The 16410-nt window shown below is 41.1% G+C and overlaps 1 protein-coding gene across 1 annotated transcript in view; it reads right to left on the minus strand.

Moving 5' to 3' along the window:
* Positions 1 to 1171: 1171 nt before the first annotated feature.
* The window catches only part of Zc3h15 (zinc finger CCCH-type containing 15), a 19514-nt gene continuing 4275 nt past the window's right edge, over positions 1172 to 16410 (minus strand). Inside the window, exons 2-10 of the mRNA XM_051166438.1 lie at positions 12396 to 12497; positions 8402 to 8513; positions 7244 to 7396; positions 6783 to 6874; positions 5153 to 5335; positions 3780 to 3926; positions 3570 to 3671; positions 2924 to 3050; positions 1172 to 1594 (exon numbers count right to left, since the gene is read on the minus strand). Coding sequence (XP_051022395.1) covers positions 1404 to 1594; positions 2924 to 3050; positions 3570 to 3671; positions 3780 to 3926; positions 5153 to 5335; positions 6783 to 6874; positions 7244 to 7396; positions 8402 to 8513; positions 12396 to 12497 — 1209 coding nt within the window. The 3' untranslated portion in view covers positions 1172 to 1403. The remainder of the gene's footprint in view (positions 1595 to 2923; positions 3051 to 3569; positions 3672 to 3779; positions 3927 to 5152; positions 5336 to 6782; positions 6875 to 7243; positions 7397 to 8401; positions 8514 to 12395; positions 12498 to 16410) is intronic.

The following is a 16410-nucleotide window of genomic DNA, read 5'->3' on the forward strand; positions in this document are numbered from 1 at the left end:
TAATTCTAGCACTCAGGAGGCAGAGGCAGGTGGATCTCTTGAGTTCAAGGCCAGCCTGATCTACAAAGTGAGTCCAGGACAGCCAGGGCTATCACACACAGAGAAACCCTGTCTTGAAAAAACAACAAAACAAAACAAAAAACAAAAAACGAAACAAAAAAGCAAGCAAATTTTAGAATTGGGGCTTTCTGTACATGCTAAGAAAGCACTCTCACAGCTACATCTTAGTTCCAGGATCAATATTAAAATTTAAAGGTAAATAAAAAGCTAAAATCCCAAAAACTAACATACACTTTTTCTGAGGCAGAAGGAATTAAAAGCGTGTGCCACCATAGCCAGGCCTTCTTAGATACTTAAGTTATTCTAAAAACCCAGAAGTGCAAATAACCCCACAAGAAACAGTACCATGATGATTGAAGTTACCTAGTGATAACCTAGTATCTATTTAAAATATGTTATTACTCTTAAATTTTCAAAGGTCAAGACCCTCAGGCCCACGTTTTCTGGTGAATTTGTTTACCTTCTCGCAACTAAGAGTAATCAAACTTTACACAGTGTTGATTCAAAGGAAGTATTTGGTATAACTGTAGGAGGCATTTAGTTGGGTTGATTATTTAAACACTTCAGAATTAAAGTAATAGTATTTCAGTTTTTTGGCAATGAAAAATAACAATTGTTAATACTATCAGTACTCCATGTAATCCATTAAATTTTTACCTTCTGTGGCACCTATAACCAATACAAGCAATATTTAATTAAAATAGCAAGCTATGAACGTTAAGAAACTTTTCATAAAACTATAAAAAAGGCCCACAGTTGGATTTGGATGTATGATGGTTTTTATTTACAACTTTATTGGCGAAAAAGGGGAGAACTTTAAACAGCTTTAGTACAGGGCATTGCAGCTGACCCTGTCAGTTGACCACGTCCCATTCTCAGAGTCCGTCAACTGTCCAGATGTACAATACTGACTCTACATATGCAGCTTTCTTTATCACGCATAGCGCTCACCTTTCAGGCAGTCTTTAAAACAGATAAAAACATGAAGGAAAGGAAATCACTCACTAAAAACAGCATCGAACGGATAACTGTGAACTTGTTGTTCCTGGAAATTACACATGCCCAATGAAAACAAAACAGCTGGAACAGCAGTTACACTTCCTATGTGAGTGGACAGTTAACAACATCAACCATCTTCTGTAGTGCCGTTTTTTATTATCAACTACTCTGAACTTATGAGATGCAGTCGAGTCAGAAGAGAAGACGCAAGGACAGTGTCCTCCAGAGCCGTCACGGGGAAACGAGCATCCTGTTGATCCTAGGTGGCAACATCATTGACGTGAATTTCAATTCATGTTCATCATACTGGGCTGATCTAACTGTCTTCCTTGCCTTGTTTGGTGTCATTCTTCTAAGTCAAGCGTGTTTAGCTCTTCTTCTAGCTCATCCAGATCTTCCCCAGTGAAGAGATTTTCGTCCACAGGAACAGCGTCGATGGACCCGTTCTCTTGTCCTCCCCCCGTGCTGTGCTCATCCACATCACGTCTCTCCCCGTTCTCAGCGCGGCCCCCAGAAGCTTCGCTTAGTTTATTCTCTAACAACAAGAGCAAACCTGAAGTCAGCAAGGTCTAGAAACAGAAGACAGCAGGACATGCCAACTCAACGCGCTTCCGCTCTCAGAATTCCTCCCATGAACCTCCTGCAGCAGGGCGGGTCCTTTTCTGAGCTTATCTGAACCAATTATCTGTGTCCACTATGAAATCCTGTTTTCGCCCTTATTTGAGGGCAAGATGAATCTTTAAGTCTATGTTTCCTAAATGACTTGGTAATTCGGTTCTCAAATAGTCAACTCCCAAATACATTTTTGTTAGACTAAAAAGTTACAGTAACAAAGCAGAACGCCTGTGAGTCAGAGGGGGTTGGACACGTCACCCAGGAGCAGAGGCCTCGGTGTGGGCTTTAGTGCCACACGCGTTCTGAAGCTGCTGATGCTACATGCGGCTTCAGCATACCCAAGATGCTGCCTCTTCTTGTTCAAAGTCAGCATTCATGTAATGACAGCTTTTAATAGCCTTGCTTAACTCCAGTTAAACATTTCTGACAACACGGTTGTGGGTACTTTTGTCACCAAATCACCACATCCTCACACTAAATCATTGCTTATACTTCCAGGCCTTGTTTTCTTCCCTGTCATTTTTGTTTTTTCTCCTCTACTAAAGCTTTTTTCTCTGACACACATATTCTTATTTTCCACGTCCCTTCCTTCCCTGTGAGCACGCTGCTTTGGACGTTTGGCCTCTCCTCATTCCTCCTATCAGTGCACTGTCCTGGCGGAACCACCACCTTACTGCAGGAACCCTTTGCCTAACAGCAACTAATAAATGACTTGTAATTCTGCCTTTCCCCTGCTGACACACGTGTCTATTAATCTCTCACTAAGTGTCAGTGTTCTGTCAGCACTTCTGTCTGTCTGTCCTGTAACACTGCTGTGTGCGCTGTGTTCTAGATTGTTTTTTATGCACTCTGCTGAGCTCATTCATCCTGACACGAATGCAAATGGTTTTCAGCCTGCTTTTGTCTACAAACAGCTGTGCACAATTCTAGAGTCACTCAGAAGCTACAGCTCCACACTTGTTCTTGTTCTTTTAAGAACTTTAGTCACCGCTTTCAATACCCACAGCCATTGTTCTACAGCTTCTGCTACGTTTTATATTTTGCCAAATGTTGACACTTCCAGGCTGGACCCTCCACACAGCTGGCTGCCCCCTCTAACAGCGCCCAGTGCTTTGGAGCGCTGAGAAGGCCGCACACTCACCGTCTCTGTCTGACACTGAGAAGGCCGCACACTCACCGTCTCTGTCTGACACTGAGAAGGCCGCACACTCACCGTCTCTGTCTGACACTGAGAAGGCCGCACACTCACCGTCTCTGTCTGAGGCACAGGACGTGCTAAATCTTTCCAGACTGGCCACAGTGATTCCTGTTTCCTCTACATCTCTTGGGATGTACAGGCTCACGTCTATGTCATTCACACCCACAGAATCGTCGACCTTTAATACAGAGAAAGCAAAATTGTTATAAGTAAGTTTCCTCAATTCACTTTTAATCTAACACATTATCTTCAGGAAACAAAATTATTAGTAATACCAAGTGAAAGCAAATGACTAACTACCATTTGAAAACTCATTTTTCTCCACTTAAACTTTTAGACAGAAGACGAAAAAAATAATAATATAGCTGAAGTTTCCTTATTTTTTTTTATGTTTCTGCAGAACAAAATTTTTAACAAACAAAAAATTAATTTACTGTACCAAGCACTGTCCTAAATCCTATAAAGAAAGCAACCCTATAAATATATGTCAACCAACTCACTCATTTCTCAGAAGCAGCCTGGATTAGGAATTACTTAAGATGTATGTCTTGCAGTTCAGAGTGGAAGTCTAGAGAAAGCTTCTTATTGATGGAAATAGGACTTGGCCCTGGCCTGGTATGCTGTTTTGACCATATTTCTGTTTTCTCTACGCCCACCCCCATTAAAATAAACACATGAGGTTAAGGCTTCCACTTACCTCATCACCACCTGTTCCCTGAATGTAACGGGTGTCGTCTGCTTCCTCATCGTCATCATTGACCAGCTCAGGACGAAACTCAAAGACCTCACGACCACTGATCTATTCAGGCACACAAATATATCTCAGGGGAAAAGCTGCACTCATCTCAGACATAGCATAAATTAAAGAAAGAGAAAAGGACCATCAGTGTGAGGGCGTGGGACTTACCACCAGCGCTTTCCCCGCTTTGAAGTCAGCTTTCCGCCTCTCCATATCTTGCTCAAGCTTATCAATCTTTTCTTGTCTTTTCCTTTTCTTCCATGCAAGGAAAGACTCTAGAGTGATTTTGGTAACACTTGGACCCAGGGCGGAACGCTGCGAAGTGAGAGTTTTAAAGTCACTTGTTGTTTGGCAGCGTTCTTCCTTCTAATACAGGTGATTCTTGCCCTATGGCCACTCTAAACAGTAGATGGACTGGATTATGGCAGCTTCACTTTGCATGCAAGGAGTGAAACACACACACACACACACACACACACACACACACACTTAACATTTTGAGTAAGTCTTTCATGAATAACTGTTGGTAAAATTAATATTTAAAAAAATCATCACAATAAATCCATGTTTAACTTGTGGTATTACAGATGAGAAAAAACAAACAAACAAACAAACAAAACAAAAACCCACAAAAATATCACCTGCATATCTCAGGGGTAATAAGTAACAAATGGGTTGAAGTAAGTATACACCAGACATCCAGTGTTGAGGGCTTTATACATACACACTCCCACGTTGATCTCAGCAAATAAGCAGAGGATGAGAGGACGTTTATCAAGTGTGAACAGCTAGGAAGTGGTGGAACTAGGGTAAAAACAATCTCAAGCGTTCTTGGCCCTAACGCCCACATTCTATTACTTTACCCTGTGTGACATACAAACAACATGGCCATTTAAAGAGTATATACAATCTTGCTCTTAGTCACGCATGTGCACACGGACGCCAACAGTGCCAATCCAGTAATCCCTAGCCTCAGCACCCCCAACTCACATCATAAGCCATCTGCTCTGCTGGGCTGGAGAAGAGCAGCTCAAGTGCTTTAGTGAGACCGGGTCTCTTCTAACTGGCTAAATCAAACAGCTGAAACCCAGAGGAAGGGATTCCTTCCACACACATAGAGAATGCTATAAAGAGAAAAGGACACCAAGGAAAGAGCCTAAAAGTCTCATCAACATATAGCATAAATAAGCATTTAAAATAACGCCACGAGCTGGGAGTGGTGGCCCATGCCTTTGGCAGGCAGATTGCTGTGAATTCAAGGACAGCCTGGTCTACAAAGAGAGCCCAGGACAGCCAGGGCTAACACAGAGAAACCCTGCCTCGAAAAACCAAAACCAACCAAACAAACAAACAGTATGTTTGGCTAACGTATATGGTAAAATTTACATATAACACACTCAAGAGAAATTAAAGTACAGTAATTTTAGGAAAAGAACATGATATTATTTTCCCTTTTAGAATATGCTATTGCCTCCAAGTGGTAAATATTAGTATTCACAAGATAATTAAAAATAGCTTTTGAAAGAAAAGATATTTCTTACCTCTCTTTCAATTAGATCTTCTAATGAAATCTCATCTTCTTTCTCTTCTTTCTTTTTGTCTTTTTTTAGCACAAATCCAGGAGGAAGTGCGTGTCGATACATGCAATTGTCCCCACCTCCAGGACACACCCAAAACCAGCCATACTTGTTATTTTCAATAGCTTCAAGGAAATGTCTGCACACCTATAGAGACAACATTATTCAAAAGTGGTAGTGCAGTGAAAATCCATCTCACGTAGGCATATGGAACAAGTAATAATACTCACATCCTGAGGCTAACAAACGTACAAAGCAAACAAACCTATACATAAAAATGTTTGAAAATACTTCTAATACAGAGATAACCAGGCATGGTGGTTACATCTTTGTAATCCCAGCCCTCAGGAAACTGAAGCAAGGAGAATTATTGAAGAGTTCAAAGCCAGCCTGGGCTACAGTGTGAGACTCCATCTCCCAAAACAAACCAGGGGCCAGAAAGATGGCTCAGTGGTTAACGTCAACAGGCTTACGACTGTTGTAACCAGGGGATGTGAAGTGGTTCTGGCCTCTACAGGTATGTGTAGTCATGTGCACACACCATACAGACACACGCTACACATAATTAAAATCAAACAATGTAGCGAAATGCCAAAATCCCCAAAGGCTGTATACTGGATCTAATAAATTACAGTTAGTATCAGTTAGCCTTTGTAAATATAACCCAAAGTCTGAGGTCTAACCTCTAGTACTTTAATGAAAAATAAAGAAAATAAACAAAAGACAAATCCCATGCAATTATAATATAAGCCCTATTGGGATTACTTGACTAAACAGGCACTCTGTCCATGAGTCATAAGGGTACAAGGTTCAAAAGGAACACAACACAAAGAACAGTGATCCCTCAAACACCAATGGGTCCAAAGTACAGCCATGTTGGTCAGGCAATAACCCTCACAAGTATCTACCCCTCTTCCCAAAGGTGTGCCTGTGAACCAAAGGTTGTTTAACTCTCCGAGCAGAGCAGGCCCTCACCAGACATGTGCTCAGGATACAGATATATGGTTGCTGAGTACAGAAGCTGAGGAATAATCTGATTTTTCAAAGGAATATTTCTCAGAACATTAGAGATACTACCTACCAAAAATCACATTTTGGAATTCATACATAAAAATATTTTTGTAATTAAAAACACTTCCGCAGTATTAAAGCCAAACAGTGTGTTCAGTGTGTTGCAGGCCCACTCCATCACGACTGACAAGAACAAGATTCTTATCTGAGTATGTATTGTGTTCATCCTACTTTCTGAGACAGAGTCGATGTACGTACTGGCGGTGCATCGATCTTGCAATTGGCCTATTGGCATTACATTACCCGCTGTCATGTCCAGCTATGCTCACCCATAGCTGAGGAAGTAGAATCACTCCAGAAAACTGCATTAGGAGACATTAGTCATGCAGTTTTAGACCACTTTTGTTAAAAATACCTAATTAAAAACAAAATAATTTGTGAACTCCAAAACTAAAGCTTGATATTGATGAAATGTGATTTTCTAATACTCAGCAAGCCAGGAGAAAAGACCAATGCCTCGGCACACCATCCTCCCTAATAACAAAGGCCGCAGCAGCTCAATTCAGGAAAAGGAAGAACATACTATTTGGGTTTTTGGTTTTTTCTTTTCCGCCTCACCGTGCTTCTTGTTTACTACTTCCTCCAGCTTTTTCTCGTCCCAATTATCCATGGTATCTAAATAAAAAGACACAACAAGCTTAAAAAAAAAAAATCTCCTGCTCCTACAATATACGCCTCTAAACAGGCAGGAACCCTCCACCCCACTGTAATGTTTATAATGTAACAATTGTCTCTGAAACAGCAAAGACAGGCGGACATGGAACTGCCAACTTATCCACCAAGTTCCCAGGGCAGCACAGGAGTGCAGAAAGAGACAAATCTAAATTACATCACTGTATTCCAAACAACATTTAAACTTTGTGGAAAACCCCAACGGTTTTTTTCCAAGTAATACTATCAATACTGTACTAATGTTACTAAGTATTTTAGTAAGAAACCAAAAAAGGGACTTATTTTTAAGCTTTAAGAGAAAGAAGGAAATACCTTTCTCAAGCTCTTCATCTCTTGCATCGATGTAAACACTTCGTTTTTCACATTTTCTTTCCAAAGTGAGGTCATGAGAAAATTTACATTTATCTCCTTTAGTACACTGCCCTTGTTTGAAGAATGCACATACCACAGACTTGGGATCTGCACCTGTGTCAAATGAGAAGTAACAGGTCTGTATTTAAGGCCGGTAACCTATTTTTGGGTCTCCTTTCCTGCTGCAGGGTATTAGTTGTTACTTTTCTCAATATCTGGAATATAATCACGTTTAACTTATTATTTTCCTTTTACTAATGTGCTAGGAAGTATAACTTACAGGTGTTTGGTTAGATATTTCTTTTATATCCATTTTTTTTTTTTTTTAATTCTTACCAAATAAATGGCAGAAGTGGAAAACTAAAGACAGGTAGTTCTATAGTTCTTTGGCTGTGGAGTCAGTGAGACAGCAGACATGGAACATAAATGGAAGGATGTTGCCTAAATGTGTCTATGACTTATAACTTATAAAACCACAGCTTTGCTTTGGCTCGTAAGGACCACCCCCGACTCCACCTCCTCAATACACTAAGAACAAAATTCCAGAAAACAAAACAATCAACTTGTTTTTATCTAAGACAAGGACTTGGTCTTTAACTTTGGTGGCCTTGAGCTCATTGAGATCTGCATGCCTCGACCTCCTGAGTGTTAGGACCGAAAGCACATGATCACCATGCCAGGAACACATCAAATAAAAACTTAAGCCGGATGTGGTGGCGCATGCCTTTAATCCCAGCACTCAGGAGGCAGAAGCAGGTGGATCACTGTGAGTGCGAGGCCAGCCTGGTCTACGAAGCGAGTCCAGGACAGCCAAGGCTACACAGAGAAGTCCTGTCTTGAAAAACAAAACAACAACCAAAAAAGCTTTTTAAAAAAGGATTAAGCATCTTATATGTGTGAGTGCTTGCCTGAATGGCACATGTGCATACCACATGTGTGACGGGTCCTGGAGGTGCTCAGAGCACTGGATCCCTGAAAACCTGAGTTATGAATGTCTGTGATCCACCAGCTGTAGTTTCTGTGAACTGAGCAAGAACTGGCACTCCAGCTCCGTACAAATCAAGTTTCAAACATGAATTATATGTCATAAAAATAGCACTTCCGACATTTAAATTTTACCTTTACTTATTTTCTGTGCAGCAACTACAGGTTTGAACAACTCATTTAGTTCTTGTAGCTCTTTCTTCTTGTCATCTTTCTTCAACTTCTTCTCAGCTTCACTCTGTGCTACCTACATGTCCAAGGTAAAAACATAAACCTGATTGCTTACAAAACTGTTTTCACTATACAGTAACTACTAATGTAACAAAGGCATCTGCATATTGACATGTATGTAGTCTTTACATGAAGTGGCTAACACATTAGTTATTGTGGTTAAACTATTAAAATTGATAAGCCTTGTAACAAATTATTTCTTGTCCTATAAGGTACCATACTGAATTAAAACACACCCAAATCTCATGGTTTATAAAGTTCACACCAACAAACATTTATTAAACACTTAACCCTGGCATTTAGCAAATAGTTCTCAATTGAAGTATTTTTTCCAATGACAACAACGTGCTCTCCAGAAACGAGTGCATTTGGACCTAAGATGAAAACATTTTGACACGTTCAGTGACACAGTAGCAGTTAGTTAACTACCACAAGCTATAGTGCCCTTGTTGAAAAATACTAACTTCATCAGTGTAGGAGATAAAAGAAGGCCCAACACACTCACAGTTCTAGGTGTGTGCTTTACATACCTAACATAATTAGGGCATTCATAGTCATCGAAACATTTATACCTCAGCCCGTGTTAGAGGACAGAATACACGATGCTTATTTAAGGAAGCTCAGAATAATGTGGGAAGACATATGTACAATTATAATACAATATACACAGTACTCTGAAAAGAAAGAATGCCTATATGCTTAGAAAATTAGACTGAACTAATAACTTTATAAAGGAGCTCTTCTGGAACAGGAAAGTAATATATAAAGAAACCGTCACTGTAAAGACAAAGGCCCAGATAACACTGAGACATGGAAACACCGATGACAAGTTTAGATTCTATCAGTAGCTGATAGACTATAACTTAGTGGTTTAAAGTAACCAGATCAAATTTCATTTGGGTGGCAACTCTAAGGAGTATATACTAGCAAGCAATCCAAAAAGAAAGGCAGACTCTCCTGCAATTGTAGGTAGGAAAGCACTAGTGTTTCAAACAGGTATTAATTAGTTCAAGAGAGCATTTTAGAAAGCAGAACTAAAGGACCCTGGCCATAACAGAGGAGAAAGAGACATCTGGGATTAGCATATGCACAGTAAGTGCTGTTGAAAAAGACAGGGAACACAGGAAGAACAGGTTTCAGGGCAGGAGGTGGGGATGAGCTCAGTTTTGGACATACTAGCATGAAATGCTTAAGGGGATCTGGGTGGAGCTGTTCAAAGGCAGCTGCGCTGGACATGATACTGACTGCACTGCAACTAGACAGGGTCTAGTCTGAGGTAAAGCAGAATCTACTCTGTTATAGAGACTCAAGAAACAGCAGGAAGAAAAACCCATCAGTAAGAAGAGAATGTGCTCAAAGGGCAACAAAACAAACCCGGAGAGGAATGAGCCAACGCCACCACTAAGCCATCGCAGGTTCTGACTTCAACTACACACTGGAAACGTTTAAAAAACAAACATGATTGTCCTTTCTTTTAAATAAAAGCACTCAGGGAGGCGGAGGCAGGCAGATCACTGTGAGTTGGAGGGCAGCATGGCCTACAAAGGGAGTCCAGGATAGCCAACGCTATACAGAGAAACCCTAAAAGACAAAAAATAAAAGTAGTCTGCTGAATAGGCTCATCACATACATACCATCTATAAGAACATCCTGGAGACCCATAAACCACTTGAGATATTCATAGCTAGTTATCAACTGCAAAGGGGCTGCAGAGATGGCTAAACAGTTCAGAGCACCGACTGCTCTTCTAGAGGTCCCAGGGTTCAAATCCCAGCACCCACAAAGGCAGCTCACAACTGACTGTAACTCCAAGATACACAAATATACATACAGGCAACACACCAATGCACATAAAATGACAATAATTGTTAAAAAAAACTATTGGCCGGGCGAGGTGGCACACACCTTTAATCCCAGCACTCGGGAGGCAGAGGCAAGAGATTGCTGTGAGTTCGAGGCCAGTCTGGTCTACTAAGTAAATCCAAGAGAGCCAAGGCTACACAGAGGAACCCTGCCAGGGGGGTGGGGATGAGGCAGGGTAAGAACATTATCACACACACACCAGAAAAAAAAAAGAAAAAGAAAGAAACTAACTGGGACATGGTGCACAGGCCACTCAGTACTAAGGAGTCTTCTGGCCTATGAGGTTGGGAGTTAAGATGCTAGGGCCCTTGGTCACAGAGTTGGAGCCGAGGCCCTGCCCTGCTTCCCTGGCATGCTTCTCTAGGCTCTTAGGTGAAGTGGCAGCACAACACTCTCTCCATGGAGACAGGAATGGGGGGGGGGGGGCTTCACCTGCCCTGAGAGCTGTTTGGGGGGCTGTGGTACACAGGTCTGCATGGCCACAGCCTCTGACAAAGATGAATGGGAAACACCTGAGAGTAGCGTCACCTTCCACAGCACACACCCACGGAGCAACCCAGGCCCAGGTCTACAAACAGGACTGCTGCTTAGCTTCACCCTAACATGCAGTAATTAGATTCTATGTCAGGGTTACACTAGTTAACCAAGAAAGAATAAAAAATATAATACAGGATGCAGTGACACAGTTAAGTAGGATCACTGTCAAGAATTAAGGAAAAGTCATTTAAAAAGGAGAGAGAGAGAGAGAAGAGAGAGAGAGAGAGAGAGAGGGAGGGAGGGAGCACGTGAGCGAGCAAATCCTATCTGTAAAGCCTATGGGATGAAAGATCTGAAGACAAAGAGGCTGAAGTTTTTGAACAAGTTACCAATTCTTATGTAAGGACAACTGTCTAAGAAAAAGTAATAAAAAGACACGTTTAGCTGACAGCGCCTACTTCTGGACCACTGTAATAAAAGTCAGTGTGACAACGGCACAGACAATAGATGAGCAGGACAAAGGAGAGAACCCACAAACAGGCCCTAGTGTATCAGTACTTATATTCCACTTCCACATGCTGGACCAAGAAGCTACTCAACGTAAAGGACAACCTTACACAGTCTGTGAAAATGAAGCAATCAGCCCAAAATAAAACAAACCCAAGAAGCCTAGAAAATGATGCATAACAATCCAGTGGAAAGTGAGACATATAAAACTGCAAATTACAGGGAAGAGGAAAAAAAAACATCTGAAAATTATTGTACAGCAACACAGAAATAAAAGTTATTTGCAATATTAACAAAAGTTTTTTTTTTTTCTTTTTCTTTTTTAAAACATTTGTAAGAAAAAGGCAATCAGTATTTGTGAGTAGCTGGATAGGCAGACCGGTCACAGGACCCAGACAACAACAAGCACACGAGGAGCCTCACTCTACAGTGAGGAGAGCACTGAGGAACCTTAGCATCCAGGACACACAGGAGTGACAATGTGGCGCATTAGTGCACAAGAAGTGTTCACACATGCTTATTAAAATTCTAAGTTCAAGGTCAGAGATGGCATGGTGAGTAAGGCATGTGCTGCCAAACCTGAATAACTCAGCTCAGTTATCAGAATCTACACAGTGGAGTGTTGTGGCATGTGTACCCACATGCATAAAATATAATAAATAAAATGTAAAAAGAATTATACATTTATTTGTTCTAGAAACAGAAAGTTTATAGGTAATTTATATTGCTACAAGGGAAATAAAAGATTAAGGGCGTTATGCACAAGGACGCTTCTTGTGGAAGGGTTCTAAGGGTCAAAAGGCTGGAAACAAAGGGGTCACTTCTGGACAATGAAATAAAATAAGGCGTGCACTCCACACAGTATGCACTTATTACAGAAAATGCGTTATATCAAAATAGCTTGGAGAACTGTCCAAGAGGTACTGCTGTAGAAGATATAAGAAGTTTAGGGTAAGAGATTACTTCACAATGTACTTACAATATCAAGTAATCTGTGATAAATGCTCTTATATTGTATACCCATCAGAACATAGAACAATAAATCACTTACCTGACGTGGATTCTGTTGACCAAATTTCACTTGATGAGTGACGGCCTTAATAAACTTCTGTTGCTTTGCTCCTTTCTTATTCTTTAGACCGAAAGTTTTGTCCTAAATGACAAAGAACAGAGAAAAATCTTGGTAAATTATCATTATTATCTTTCTAATGATATATAAAAACCAATTTTTATCGAGAGGAATAGTAGTCTTAAAAAAAAAAAAAAGATTATTTTTATTTTATGTGCTTTGCCTGCATGTAATTCTGTGTGCCACATGTATACAGTGCCTGCAGAGGCCAGAAAAGGGTATTGGATGCCCTGGACCTGGAGTTATAGGTGTTTGTGAGCTGCCATGTGGGTATCAGGAATCAAACCTATGTCATCCGGAAGTGCAGCCAGTGCTCATAAATGCCAAGCCATCTCTCCAGCCCCCAGAAGATATATTCTTTTTGAACAAATTTATTTTACATCCTGACTATAGTTCCTCCCTTCTCCTCCCAGCCCTTTCCCCAGAAAATATATTCTTTATGTCACAAAAGTAAATAAAACATTACGGCCTTATTAGGCAAAAGCAATATATGACTATCTTAGTTAGGGTTTCTATTGCTGTAATACGCTACGACCAAAAGCAACTTGGGGAGACAAAGATTGACTTTATCTTAACAGCTTGTAGCCTGTCATCCTAGGGGGCAGGAACTGACGCAGGGGCCACGCAGGAGTGCTTGCTGCCCTCTGGGATGCTTCTCATGGCTTGCTCTATCTGCTCTCTTACAGCACTCATGAGTCACCAGCCAAGAGGTGGCACCGCCCACTGTGACACCGCCCACTGTGACGTGGGCCCTTACACATCAATCATCTATCAGGAAAAGAAGGCCAATCTTGTGAGGCCACAATTGAGAATTGAGGTCCTGCTTCCAAAATAACTCTGGCCTATGCCATGCTGACATAAAAGGAATATGAATATTTTTGCTACTCAAAATATCAACTAAGACTATGCACAATTTAAAATAAACCTGAAACTGTCACTGTCACCATTAAATGTTTCCATCCACAGTGTGTTTGAGATTATCATTTCTTTTTTTTGTTGTTGGTTTTTTTTGTTTCTTGTTTTTTTTTTTGAGACAGGGTTTCTCTCTGTAGCCTTGGCTGTCCTGGTACTCACTCTGTAAACCAGGCTAGCCTCGAACTCAGAGAACTGCTTGCCTCTGCCTCCTGAGTACTGGGATTAAAGGCATGCGCCACCACCACCCAGCTGAGATGATCAGTTCTTTGGAACCTGAGGAGCTGTTGTACTGATACAAGTAGTTCCACAGTCAAAGTTGAGGAAAATGCTTTGTGAAGAGCATGAACCTTCTCTTTTGCAGTGCTTGTAGCAGAACTGAGGGCAAGTGCATATGATGCCATCCCGGTAACTAAGCTGAATCTTGGATTCTTGGTCGTCAATGACAAGTGTAGACCTTTAGCCCAGGGGATATACATGGCACATTCACACTCAGCTGACCTCAGGACGCACTTCTGCAAACATGTGCTGAAAGCATGAGGTACTGCTGAGGTTATTTTGGAGAATACTGGACAAGAATGGTCCCACAAACTTCTAGACTAGTTTCTAAGACAATAACACAAATTTAACCAGAGAGCAGTATTTTAATTAAATTTTTATTTTATTAGTTAAGTGGAAGCTTCCATTATAGAGGTTATGATTTTCTTCATCAGTGCTTATGGTGATCCTTGGCTCTCTACCTCATATTTAATAACTATGCTGAACAAAAGCCTTTAGAAGGGATTTCATATATGTAAGGATGTATGCACATAGTTTCAGGGGCTGTATTGAATTGAATGGTATCCCTTGGAAACTCACTCGTATGTACCACTTTAAATGTGACTTTACTTGGAAATAAGTCTTTGTGGATATAATGTTCAAATGAGGTCACCGAGAAAAAGCAATGTGAAGACAGCAGAGGATTAACACAAAGGCAAGCTAAGGAATACCAAAGATTTCTCCATGACATCAGAAACTAGGAAGAAGCCAAGGAAGATTTTTACCCCCTGTGGCCTTCAGAAAGAGGAAATGACCGTGCTGACACTTGGACTTCAGACTTCTACCTTCCAAAATGGCGTGGCTGTGACTATAAACTGCCTGGTAACAGCTTTGGGTAATGCTACAGCAGTGTGAAGAAACTAACACAGCAAGCTCTGCCTCAGCATGAATGAATGGGTGCCATTGCTACCTGACATCTATTTCACTTATGTAGTTTCATTTCTCTGCAAGGATGTGGCTAGGGCAGTAACAAGCCTGACTGTACGGCAGGCAAAGAGAACAGGAGGTGCAGAGTTAGCTTTTAGCCTCCTGCACAGATCCTTTCATGTACATTTGCAGGCCCTTTCTGTTTTGTTTGGGGGTGTGGGTGTGGGTGGGAAGGCAGGTCTTATTATGTGGCACAGGATAGCCTTGACATAATTCTCCTGCCTCAGTTCCCTGAGTTTAGATGATAAGCATGTGGCACTGACATCCAGCTTCAGGCTCACATTTTAACCACTTTCCCCATAGCCTCTGTGCCTAGTGTTTGAGCAGAGGACACCACACTCCACCCCTCTAATGCACACACACCTGTCTGCTGTGGTAGAGTTGTCTGACTGCGTGGTAGCGAGCACTAACTATTGGCTATTCTAACACCTTTAACCCAGTTTCAGCCCCTCACTTTCTGCACTATGCAATACCTCCTAGTCTTGTTTTCCAGAATCCCACAGAGCAAGTTTCCTTCTTCACAAGAGAGCACCCAGTCCTCCCTGCTGTTCTAAACCTGCTAGCAACTCATGCATGAGCTGCCAACCATAACATGCAGAAGCTCAACACTACAGACAGCCCAGATTTCAAAAAATGCTTTGTATTATTCTTTCTCATTCCCTTACTTGAGTGGTTCACAGAAGGCAAGAAAGGATCTTGAGAAAAACTTGAGATCCTCTGAAAAGCAGTTAGTCAGAAATAACAAACACTATAGAAAGAACCATCTGAAACCATAACCTTTACACCATCTTAATCTCAATACAGTCTCTCAATATTTTTAACAGTAAGAAACTCAAAGATGTTTTGATTATAAAAGGTTACTTCTCACTGGTAAATACTGCTTTATTCATTATTGTGTACTTAAAACTTTGTTTTACTTACCTAAATGTCTACCTCATGCTTTTGTTTTGTCCAGACAGGATTACCCTGTGTAGCTCCAGCTGTCCTGGAGCTAACTCTGTAGACCAGGCTGGCCTTTAACTCAAGTGATCTGCTTGCCTCTGCCTCCTAAATGCTGGGATTAAAGGTATGCACTGCCATCAATAGGCCTACCTCATTTTTAATAGCCCACAATGGTATTACAAAATTCTACACACATATTTCACAGCTTATGCAAATGAAAAAAGGAAACACATTTACAAGCTGAAATTGTCTCTTAGCAAGCTTTTTGTGAATATTATCCTGTTTTGTACAAAGCTAAGGTAAAATGATTAAGGCTCATGTGACAGGTGGGAAGGCTGCAGCCAAGTATGAAATGCTCTGCTGTGTTTCTACAATGATGAGCCATCAGGGTGAAAAGGAGACTGCAGGTCAAACATGAGGGCCAGACTCCATCAGCAGCTGTAAGTGCTGCGCCCTATAACCAAGTACAGAGAAGCAGCAAGCCAGGAGTAAACAAGACCAAACAGTGAAGCAGGTGCAGACACACAAAGATTTACCAAGACAAAAGGGGCGGGGGAAGAAAGGGGTCTTACAACTTAAGAGCAAAGTATTTCCAATAGTAGCTTCTAGGAGAGGTATACAATTCCAGATCTGAAAAGGAAAAACAAATACCAAATAGACAAAAAACAACCAACCAAACAAAAACCCACACCAAGCTTCCAGCTAACTTCATTGCTTTAGCATGTAGTTAACCAGTTCATCTCATATTTCAGTGTAGAAACCTTGGCATGTTCCTAAGTAGGGAAAGTGAGCAACAGGAAAAATAAGTCCAACTTCAACTTTCTGAACTAAAAGATTT

This window comes from Acomys russatus, chromosome 24 (assembly GCF_903995435.1).
Source record: "Acomys russatus chromosome 24, mAcoRus1.1, whole genome shotgun sequence".
NCBI lineage: Eukaryota > Metazoa > Chordata > Mammalia > Rodentia > Muridae > Acomys > Acomys russatus.